The sequence below is a fragment of the Erinaceus europaeus genome, chromosome 12 (assembly GCF_950295315.1).
Source record: "Erinaceus europaeus chromosome 12, mEriEur2.1, whole genome shotgun sequence".
Classification (NCBI taxonomy): domain Eukaryota; kingdom Metazoa; phylum Chordata; class Mammalia; order Eulipotyphla; family Erinaceidae; genus Erinaceus; species Erinaceus europaeus.
In genome coordinates, this window is record NC_080173.1 from 73632383 (window position 1) to 73644485 (window position 12103).

Here is a 12103-nt window from a genome sequence, read left to right on the forward strand (position 1 = left end):
CGCTTCACAGGCGGTGAAGCAGGTCTGCAGGTGTCTATCTTTCTCTCCTCCTCTCTGTCTTCCCATACTCTCTCCATTTCTCTCTGTCCTATCCAACAACGACAACAATAATAACTACAACAATAAAACAACAAGGGGAACAAAAGGGAATAAATAAATAAAATAAATATTTTTTTAAAAAAGAAACAGAAGGATGAATATGGGATGATCTCACTCTCAGGCAGAAGTTGAAAATCAAGATCAGAAAAGAAAACACAAGTAGAAGCTGAACTGGAATTGGTATATTGCACCAAAGTAAAAGACTCTGGGGTGGATATGTGGGGAGAATACAGATCCAAGAAGGATGACAGAGGACCTAGTGGGGGTTGTATTGGTATATGGAAAACTGGGAAATTTTATGCATGTACAAACTATTATATTTACGGTTGAATGTAAAACATTAATTCCCTAATAAAGAAGTTTTTTAAAAATGGATCAGGAGAAGCCTGACAGTGGCACACCTGGTTGAGAGCACATGTAACAATGTGCAAGGATCCAAGCTCAGGATGCCAGTTCCTATCTGCAAGGGGGGAGGGTTCACAAGTGGTGAGGCAGTGCCCCAGGTGTTTCTATTTCTCTCTCACTCTCTTCATCTCCCTTTTCAATTTCTTTCTGTCCTCTCAAATGAAAGAAAAGGGCAGGCTGGGGAGATGGCATAATAGTTATGCACAAGACTCATATCCGAGGCTCTGAGGTCCCAGGTCAATCCCCAGCACCACCATAAACCAGAGATAAGTAGTGCTATAGTGTCTCTCTCCTTCTCTCCCTCTCTCTCTCCAATTAAAATAAATAATTAAATAAATGTTTTTTTAAAGGGGGGGAGAAGGAAAACAAATGGTCACCATGGGTGGTGAATTCATAGTGCTGGCACCAAGCCAGTGAGTTCAGGGTGAAGTCTGAGATAATGCATTCCTAACAAGTCCACAGATGGTATGATGCTATTAGTCAGTGGGATATACTTTGAAGAACATGGGTCTGCAAATGTCAAGGACCAGTGTTCAAGTAGGGAAAGGTGTGTCAAAGAATTCATCTCCAGTGGGGATGCTCATTACCTGGAGTGCAAAGTGGACAATGGCCGGTTTGGACCTTCTTGCTATCACTCTGGCAGAACGCCTCCCTCACTGGTGTGGGCCACTGTCATCTCTTATCTAGCTGGAGTCATCGAGGCTCTAGTGCTCTCTCATCTATCCCTCCCATAATAGCCAGAGTGATTTGCTAATTGCAAGCCTGACTGCCTCTAGCTTAGAGTCTTCTCCCTATCCTCAGGAAAAAAAGAATAAGTTCTTCAGTGTGATTTACTCTGCTCTCTGGGCTTCTCTCATACAAAGTAATTTACAGTGCCCCTAATACATACTGTTACCACTTCCAAGAACACTGTCTCATCCACCTTTCCCCCCTTACCCTATGAACACCTCATATCTACAACATTCTACCCATTCTGAAAGCTAGTTTAGATGTTGTAATAGATTTCTGAATGCTTGCTCAGTCCATGACCTGCTTCTGTGAGCACTGCCCTACCTGTTCACCTCCCACCCTCCACCCTCAGTTACAGCCACATTTGCTGCTATCATTCAACCTCCTGGCCACAGTATCTACATAAGAGCAGGATCAATACAGAGGCTGGACTGAATCTATCAGATTCTTTCTCTGGGAAAGCTGAAAGACTTGCTCAGATATCAACATTCTGATGTAATTCAGTGACTGAGAAATTCACTTGAATGTAATTTCAAAGAGATGCAACATAAGTAACCTTTCTCTTCTACAGGTCAAGCACTCAGGCCGATTTGGGAGCTCTGGTCTCTCTTGTCCTGGGAATTAAGGACCATTTTAGGGCACTGAGGGAACCCATAAAAGGAAAACACAGACCTGCACTTTAGATAGTTTCTCTGATCACAAACCAGTGACCTTGGGGGCCCAAGAAAACCTGCACACGTTTGCTTGACTCCTGTAGTTTTGTTTGCTTCAATATGCTATTTTGCTTTTTTGTTTTGCTTTGTTGCCACAACCTTATAGTTGACTACCTCATTTTTAAATTGCCTTCCTGGATCCTGTAGGCATGCATTTGTGCGCCAAACTCCCCCTTTATGTTCACCTAACAAAGAAAGTGGGGCATCAAGGAAAGGACGAGAATGGCCAGACAGACCCAGATTAGATGTTTCATGACTGGTCAATGGGAGGGGACTAAGCAACTATAAATGCTGCCTATAGCACTTTAGCAGTGGTTGCCATGGACAATGGTCAGTCACTCTGGATGAGGGGTAACGGCAGAGAAGCCACCATAAATTGAGAACCAGGGATGTCCTCTGTGTGTCATCTGGACTGGGGTAAGTCCCAAGATTCTGGCAAGGCTAAAAGGTAGTCAAGAAAAATGAAAGTAGATTTCTTGCCAATTTGGTATCCTTGAATTTAAAAAACAGAAGGAATAGGACAGCTCAGATCTAGAGGGATGCAGAGGTCACACGGGCTCCTAAGCTAATTATGGGCCCCAGGTCACATCAAATCGATGGGGTTTACAGTCAACAATATTTATACACCTTTCCCATATTAAGGAGCTACTCTCTTCCCTGATCCAGCTTTCTGGTCCTTTTTCCAGCCATCATATCATCTCCCCAGACAATAACTTGGATCCACCTGCATATCAGATTTCAGGCTCAGAGAAAACAAACAAAAAAAAAAAACAAAAACACTAGTATAGCTACAGGCCCTTTGGAATATAACTAAAATATGCCTACTAGCTATCTACAAAATGGAGGGACCCCCCCCCAACACTTCATCTGCACTATTCCAGCCTTTAGGTACATGATTATTCAACAATTTGTTTGGCTTTATATGTTAGCTCTCTTTTCAGCCACCAGGTTCCAGATGCTAGCAGAATGTGACGAGACTTCCCTGGACAGACAACCCTACCAATGTACCTTGGAGCTCTGCTTCCCCAGAGCCCTTCCCCACTGGGGAAAGAGAGAGACAGATGGGAATATGGATCGACCTGTCAACACCCATGTTCAGCGGGGAAGCAATTACAGAAGCCAGACCTGCAAACTTCTGCATCCCACAATAATCTTGGGTCCATACTCCCAGAGGGATAAAGAATAGGAAAGCTATCAGGGGAGGGGATGGTCTGGTGGTGCGAATTGTGCGAAGTTGTACCCCTCTTATCCTATGGTTTTGTCAATGTTTCCTTTTTATAAATAAAAAAATTATTTAAAAAAAGGAGTAGGACATTGATTTGAGTCTGTGATAGTATAGAGTAATGTACTGGTGATAGAGAACATTTACCTATATACTTTCTCTGTCATACAAACCACCACAAGCAATATTAGGCTGAGTCTGGGGAGCAGGGAGATGGTCCAAAAGACTTTTGAGAGGGAAGAGTTTCAATTTAAGAATTATGTGACTATGCTGAAAAGAGGAAACTCCAATTGCTTTCAAGGGGGTATGAATGGGAAAAACATAGGGGTACTCATTTTAAGGACAAAAAATATGACTGGGCCTCCTGAGAAATTACATTCAGAAACTGTGTGTGTTATGGCATGTATACATGACTCTTGGTATGTACTATATGGTGTGGCAGTGTATGTATGTGAAAGATGTGTGTAAAATGTGATTATATGTGTGGGGCATTTGGTATTTAATATTGCTTGTGGTGGTTTTACTCAGTAAGAATTAACTGAAGGAATGAATTAATGAATGCTTGAATCATATATATGTGAAATTACCCACAAGATTCTATCTTCTGCAACTATGAGCAAATCACAATCATGGCAACAAAGTTTGCAACATATTTCATGGTAATGGAGTGTTTTCATGTTCATGATTCGGGGCCAATAACTCTCAAAATCTCTCTGGAAGGTGGGTGATCTTTTTTTTTTTAATTTTTTTTTTCCTCCAGGGTTATTGCTGGGCTCGGTGCCTGCACCATGAATCCACCGCTCCTGGAGGCCATTTTTCCCCCTTTTGTTGCCCTTGTTGTTGTAGCCTCGTTGTGGTTATTATTATTGCCCTTGTTGACGCTATTCATTGTTGGATAGGACAGAGAGAAATGGAGAGAGGAGGGGAAGACAGAGTGGGGGAGAAAAAGATAGACACCTGCAGACCTGCTCCACCGCCTGTGAAGCGACCCCCCTGCAGGTGGGGATCCCTACGCCAGTCCTTGCGCTTTGCGCCACATGCGCTTAACCCACTGCGCCACCGCCCGACCCCCAAGGTGGGTGATCTTATCCTTAAATAAGCAAAGTTAGCTTGCAAAGGGACCTGCTCCAGTAACACATCTGAGAGCAGCATAGCCAGGGCTTCAGCTATGCTCCAACTCCCTGCGCTTTTGTCCACAACAAGGAGTTCTACCCAGACTATAGAGAAAGATGACGCCTGCTGGTAAGGTCATCCATGGTCACCACCCCAGGGCTAGGGCCCTCTAGGGAGATCTAGTCCATGAGTCTGGTTTATGGCTCCTGCTGCATGGGCACTCCTGCCAGCAGAGACACACGGGGTGGGAAAATGATGCAGAGTTTGGGAACCATTGGCTGTTGGGACCCTGAGAAATTACTTAGCCTCAGCAACATAGGAATAAAACACTTCCAAGTTTGTTTTGAGAATTAAGAAACCATGCATAGTGATTAGCAAGAACAGAGCCCACGACAGAGTTGACACTTATAAAATGTCAGCCCCCATTCTTTTCCTCCCCGCTTCCACTTAACATCTCTGTCACTTGCACAGTCACAGGCCCCTGCTCATTCTGACCCAGATTGTTCTCTCGAACCTGTATTGTTGAGCTGCTGTTCTCTGATGGGACTGAGTCTTTCCTTCTCAAACTTTACTATATATTAATTACTTGGAGATGGTAGCTTCTAGGAAGCTGCCAATGATGTCAATGCTATTGGTTCAGGATTACACTTAAAGGAGTAAAAGCCTATAGTACACTGCTGCCTGGTTGTCTATTCATGCCTCCTCTCTTCTGAATCTCTGGCCCTACCCGGATTTGCCATCCCCAGGTATCATGCTTGGTAGACAATCTGTGGTGGCTGTGAGTTGCAGAGACACACACGGTCCCTGCCAAATTCCTCTTACTAATCTCACTCTGCCTTCCTCATACCTCTGTCTCAGAGCCAGAAGTGACTGAAATGAAGCCGAGTAAGTTATACAGAAATAGAAAATCTCAAAAGGAAGGAAGTTAGTGAGTGGAGCCTGCTAGTCCTGGGATACTGAGCTGGGGTTCAGGTGGCAGAACCAGTTGCTTCACCTTTCCATTTTCATGATACACAAAGAGGTTCCTGATGTGACCCTCTTTCCTGTAGGTGATCTGTAGGCCATGGGGATTCCCAATCTTCTCTGTCTGGAAGGTAGCATTTAAGTCCTTGATGCTAATGACAGCTTTCGGTCCTTTACCCTGAAAGAAAAAAAGTGGGTACTCAAGATGCTGATGGTAGCCCAGGAGATGGTGCAGTAGTTGGGGCATTAGACTAAAGAATATGAGGTCCTATGGTCAGGATCCCAGTTCAAGCCCCCGGCTTGAAATGGAGAGAGGAGGGAAGACAGAGAAGGGGAGAGAAAGATAGACACCTGCAGACCTGCTTCACCGCCTGTGAAGCGACTCCCCTGCAGGTGGGGAGCCGGGGGCTCGAACCGGGATCCTTACGCCGGTCCCTGCGCTTTGCGCCACATGTGCTTAACCCACTGCGCCACCACCCGACCCCCATTAAATTTAAAAAAAAAAAAAAAAAAAGAATATGAGGTCCTGAGTTTGATCACCAGAATGTGGCAGAATGATGCTCTAGTTCTCTTTCTCCTTCCCATAACTTAACTAACTAAATGAATAAATCCTTGACAAAAAAAAAAAAATGCTGACAGCCATTAATTTCACCAAAGCCATAATGTAAATAAATAATTATTTTGTAACTTTGCATGGGTTTTTGAGGTTCTGGCTATAATATCAACATATATCAATAGATATACTTTAAATTTTTTCTTATTAGTAATTTAATATTGATTTACAAAGTCATAAGATAACAGGGGTGTGATTCCATATCTTTCCTACTACCAGAGAAAAATAAGCACCTGCAGACCTGCCTCACCACTTGCAAGGGGACTCTCATGCAGGTGGGGTGCTAGGAGCTCAAACTGGAATCCTTGAGTTTCGCACTACGTGCACTTAATCCCATGTGCTACCAACTGGCTCCCTAGGTTGACTATTATTCTATAACTATCTATCTGTATTTACATGTATCTGCCCATGTTTCTATGGTCCAGCCTTTTCTTCCTTCCTTTATTTTTTTTATTATTTATAAAAAGGATAAGAAGGGTAGAACTCCACACAATTCCCACCACCAGAACTCTGTATCCTATCCTCTCCCCTGATAGCTTTCCTATTCTTTATCCCTCTGGGAGTATGGACCCAAGGTCATTGTAGGGTGTGGAAGGTGGAAAGTCTGGCTTCTGTAATTGCTTCCCCACTGAACATGGGCATTGACAGGTCGATCCATACTCCCAGCCTGTCTCTCTCTTTCCCTAGTGGGGCAGGGCTCTGTGGAAGCTGGGCTCCAGAATACATTGGTGGGGTTGTCTGTCCAGGGAAGTCTGGTTGGCATCGTCGTAGCATCTGGAACTTGGTGGCTGAAAAGAGAGTTAACATACAAAGCCAAACAAGTTGTTAACTAATCATGAACCTAAAGGCTGGAATAGTGCACATGAAGAGTTGGGGAAGTCTCCGTTTTGTAGATAGCTAGTAGGCACATTTTAGTTATATTCCAAAGGGCCTATGACTATACTAGTTTTTTGTTTGTTTGTTTGTTTTCTTTTTCTTGAGCCTGAAATCTGATATGCAGGTGGATCCAAGTTATTGTCTGGAGAGATGATGTCATGGCTGGAAAAAGGACCAGAAAGCTGAATCAGGGAAGAAAGTAGCTCCCAAATATGGGAAAGGTATATAAATATTGTTGACTATAAAACCAATAGATTTGATGTGATCTGGGACCCATATTCAGCTTAGAAGCCTATGTGACCTCTGCATCCCTGTAGATCTGAGCTCACATTCTGTGGTCATGAGTAGAAACGTTCCAAGCTGCCCCAATTTCAGGACCCATCACCAGTCCCATGAGATAGAGCATATATTCACATGTATCCATAAATCAGGGCAAAATACATACCAAAAGTACACAATAGTCTGCAGTGAGTCAGTATCAAGTTCATAATGAAATAGTGTCTACTTAGACTTAGATACTCTCCTCACCTACTTCCTCCAAAGCTAACCTTATCACAGCAAGGACTGCAAAAGCTGAATAAGGGCAAGAGACTGGCATACTTTAATGATGACTCTTTAGTCACTATCAGGCCACCCCATCAGTTGGAGCCCTATTTTGGGAGTCCTGAGATTCCCAAACAAATATGATGGGCCTAGACTTCTCTTCCTTTCTAAGTCACACCTACTACTTCTGAGTGTCCTCTCCCCCGCCCTGCCTTTCCCCCCCCCCCCTTCTCTCTCTGGGTCCTAATAGAATTGGAGTTCAGAACCCTCTAGTCATCTTTCCCTAACATTTAGCCCTCTGGACCAAAATTCTTTTTTTTTTTTTTTTTGCCTCCAGGTCTATTGCTGGGGCTCAGTGTAGGTACTACAAATCCACTGCTCCTGGCAGCCTTTTTTTTTTTTTAATTGGATAGGACAGAGGGAATTTGAGAGAGGAGGAGAGGGAGTATAGAGACAGGGAGAAAAAGACAGGTACCTGCAGACCTGCTTCATTGCTTGTGAATCGACTCCCTTGCATGTGGGGAATCGGGGGCTCAAACTGGGATCCTTGCTGCACAGGTTCCTGCACTTTGAACTATGTGCACTTAATCCGGTGTGCCACTGCCTGGCCCCCTCTCCCTGTATCTCTCTGCTATTAAAAATGAAATATTTTTTAAATGATACAGACACTGTTGACCTATGGCATCCATGAATCACAAGTGGCTATTAAAAATAACCCATTGGGGAGTCAGGTGGTAGCACAGCAAGTTAAGCGCACATGGCACAAAGCGCAAGCACCGGCATAAAGATCCCGGTTGGAGCCCTCGGCTCCCCACCTGCAGAGGAGTTGCTTCATAGGTGGTGAAGCAGGTCTGCAGGTGTCTGTCTTTCTCTCCCCCTCTCTGTCTTCCCCTCCTCCCTCCATTTCTCTGTTCTATGCAACAACAACAACATCAATAACAACAATAATAATAACTACAACAATAAAACAAGGGCAACAAAAGGGAATAAATAAATATTAAAATAATAATAACCCATTGGAGAGAGCACCAGACTTGCATGCCTGAGACCCAGGTTTGATAGGAAACACACATGCCAGAGCAATTTATTTCATACACACATGAAATAAATGAATAAATGTGTTTTGGATATTAATATTTTTCTATGGTTAGAGATATCTTCTGAATTTCATTTCCTTTACACTTTATTTCCTTTATTGAATTACCTAATTTATTTACATAATGAGGGACAAGATAGCTCACCTGATAGAGTGAACCTTATAATGCGTAAGGCCCTGAATTTGAGCCCTGGCACCATATGGGAGCACCACAGATGGCCCTGGTGGAGCTTCATGGATGATGGAACAGTGTTGTGGTGACTATCTCTTTCCCCCCTCTCGTTTCTCTCTCAATGAAGAAAAAAATTGAGTCAGGGAGGCTACTCAGTGGTATTGTATATATCAGAGGCCTCAGGTTTATTCTTTGGCACCACATCAAGAAAATAATATTCCAGGGTACTAGGTGATAGCTCACTTAGTAATGCACAAATTTTACTAAGGTTGAGGCCCCACACTCAAGATTCTTGGTCACACAGAAGCACCATGCAAAAGGGAAGTTTCACGAGGGTAGAGCAGTGCTGTGGTGTCTCTTCTATCGGTCTTTCTCCCTCTCTGTCTCTCAACTTCTATTTGGAAAAAGAAAGAAGAGAGAGACAGGCAGACAGACACTGTTAGGAGATGAGGAATCACACAGGCACAAAACCAACTACAGCAAAGAGCCCGGGAGAAAAATAAAGAAGAAAGAAAATAATTCCGTTTTTGGAAAGAAATTTTAAAAAATGAACAAAGGCAACTCATTCTATTTTTAGAGTGTTTTGGATCAGACTGAGTGATGACAGGAAAAACAAACTAACTTCCTAGTCAAGGATGAAACCCTGTCCTAGAGGCCAACCCAAAGTGGCTCCTGAGGCTCCGTGCTCCTCCAAGCGCAACAAACTTACATTCCTCTCTCTTGTGTCTATAAGTCTTTCCAGTGCTTTACAATGAAGCTTGAAAAGAAATCCCTACTCTCATTTGGTGGATCAACACTATTCACCTCCCATCATTTTTCAGTTGGTCCTAGACTGAGGCCCCACTGGACATACCTTCTGTTATTTTTCTGGTCTATCGAGGAAAGCAACAGTGGAAAACATACTTTCTACAATTAGGAAAAGGAGTAAGATGAAGGCTAATTTGTTCAGAAGTTGTCCTCTTAGTTTGCTGATCACTCCCACATTCTCTTGGTTGGAAATGTCTCACCTTTCTGTCCTCTGAACACTGGAATATTCCAGGGATTGGAATGGTGGGTAATCTCCAAAGATGTGTCTCACTAATTCTGTCCTTCCTGTACACACATACCAATCCACGTATAAAGAGATGAAATCTGTTTTCCCTCCCCTTAAATCTAGGTCAGCCACATGACTTGCTTTGATCCATAGAAAGTAGCTCAAAGGTAGTTCCTGGAGCCAGGCGATAGTTCACCTGGTAAAGCATGCACTTCTTCATGGCAAGGAGCCAGGTTGGAGGCCCAGACACTACATGGCAGCACTTTGTACACATAACAGATGTTGTAGTGTCTCTCCATGTCTTTCTCTCTCTTTCTCCCTGTCTATATCTTTTCTCTTCTCTATCTCTGTCTCACTGCAAGACAGTGAAAGTGTGGGGGTAAGGGTGGGGACAGGCATCTGTCTACACACAGCAGTCTACACAACAACTTCATGCCTAAGACACCAGAAGTCCCAGTCCCAGGCCAGCACCACAACATGCGACTGCTGAGCAGTGTCCCAATTTAAAAAAAAAAAAAAAATATATATATATATATATATATATATATATATATGAAGGAAGGAAGGAAGGAAGGAAGGGAGTCAGCTGAGAGCAGTGTAATCACACAGACACAAAGCTCTGATGTGCCATTTTTAAGTTTTTTTTTTTTTTTTTTTTTGTCTCCAGGGTTATTTCTGGGGCTCAGTGCCTGCACTATTCCTCTGATGATCCCAGTGGAGTAGTTTTTCTTTAAGATAGAGGGAAAGAGGGAGAAATAGAGAGTGAATGAGAAGTATTACAGCACCAATCCATCACTCATGAAGCTACCCCAGTGCAGGTGCTCTCATATGGTGAGAGCAGAGGCTCAAACCTGGGTCCTCAAGCAAGGCAAAGTGTGAGCTCTACCAGGTCATCCATCTCCTGGCTATCTAGCTTTTATTATAATTATAATTGTAATTATTATATTTATATATCTGTCTGTCTGCCACACACCTCACACATATGTAATTCCACCATCCTGAACAACCTTTTCATTCAGAAAGAAAAATACAGACACCATAGAACAAGAGCTTCCTCTCTGGCCCTGGTGGATCTGACCTTTAAAGATATGGCAACAGCCTCTTTTACTTAAGAAAAACCAACCACCCGGGGGAGGGAAGATAGCATAATGGTTATGCAAACAGACTCTCATGCCTGAGGCCCCAAAGTCCCAGGTTCAAACCCCCACACCACCATAAGCCAGAGTTGAACAGTGCTCTGGTTAAAAAGAAAAAAGAAAGAGGGGGTCGGGCGGTGGCGCAGTGGGTTAAGCGCATGTGGCGCAAAGCGCAGGGACCGGTGTAAGGATCCCGGTTCGAGCCCCCGGCTCCCCACCTGCAGGGGAGTTGCTTCACAAGCGGTGAAGCAGGTCTGCAGGTGTCTATCTTTCTCTCCCCTTCTCTGTCTTCCCCTCCTCTCTCCATTTCTCTCTGTCCTATCCAACAACGAATTGCGTCAACAAGGGCAATAATAATAACCACAATGAAGCTACAAGGGCAACAAAAGGGGGGGAAAAATGGCCTCCAGGAGCGGTGGATTCATGGTGCAGGCACTGAGCCCAGCAATAACCCTGGAGAAGGAAAAAGAAAAAAAAGAAAGAAAGAAAGAAAGAAAGAAAGGAAAAGAAAAACCAACCACCATTGTTGGGCAGTACACCAGCTTCCCCCTGCGGTCTATTTACATAACCAGTTACCTAGGAACCGCCCTGCCTGCAGGGCACTGGTTTAATCCCCACCCGTTCATGATGTCTTTTTTATATATATATTTATTTATTTATTCCCTTTTGTTGCCCTTGTTGTTTGTAGTTGTTGGATAGGACAGAGAGAAATGGAGAGAGGAGGGGAAGACAGACGGGGAGAGAAAGATAGACACCTGTAGACCTGCTTTACCTCCTGTAAAGCGACTCCCCTGCAGGTGGGAAGCCGGGGCTCCAACCGGAATCCTTAAGCCGGTCCTTGCGCTTGGCGCCACCTACCTACGCTTAACCCACTGCGCTACTGCCCTACTCCCCATGATGTCTTTTTGCTCTGCCCCCTCTTGTAGTCACCCTGATTTCCACCAGTCTCTTTTCGCTCCACCCTCTCTACATCACATCCTGTTTCCACCCTACTTGGTGAGTATATATACAGCTGCTCTTCTGTTTTAACACACTTGGAATTGCCTTCCAACTCCAAGAGTCCCAGTCTGTCTCCTGCGAAGCTAGCCCGGCAATAAAGATTGAACTGCGTCCCACTCAGCCATGAGTCCCTGGTCGTCTGTCTCCCGGCAATACAGACTGAACTGCATTCCACTCAGCCATGAGTCCCTGGTCATCTGTCTCCTGCCCATGAAGCTAGACCAGCACACCATGCTGTAGAGAAGCTCAAACTAGACTTCACCACTGGTGAAGTGACTCCCCTGTAGGTGGGGAGCAGGGACTCGAACCTGGATCTTTATGCTAGTAACTAGTAAATACAATAGTTTGTACATGAATAACATTTCCCAATTTTCTACATAACAACACAACC

The 12103-nt window shown here is 44.1% G+C and overlaps 1 protein-coding gene across 3 annotated transcripts in view; it reads right to left on the reverse strand.

Moving 5' to 3' along the window:
- The window catches only part of ADAP2 (ArfGAP with dual PH domains 2), a 42993-nt gene that overhangs the window by 13027 nt on the left and 17863 nt on the right, over positions 1 to 12103 (reverse strand). For 2 of the 3 annotated variants that reach the window (XM_007530817.3, XM_016191575.2), the window contains exon 6: positions 5276 to 5422. The exons of the other annotated variant lie outside the window; for it this stretch is intronic. In XM_007530817.3, coding sequence (XP_007530879.1) covers positions 5276 to 5422 — 147 coding nt within the window. The remainder of the gene's footprint in view (positions 1 to 5275; positions 5423 to 12103) is intronic. 3 annotated transcript variants of the gene reach the window in all.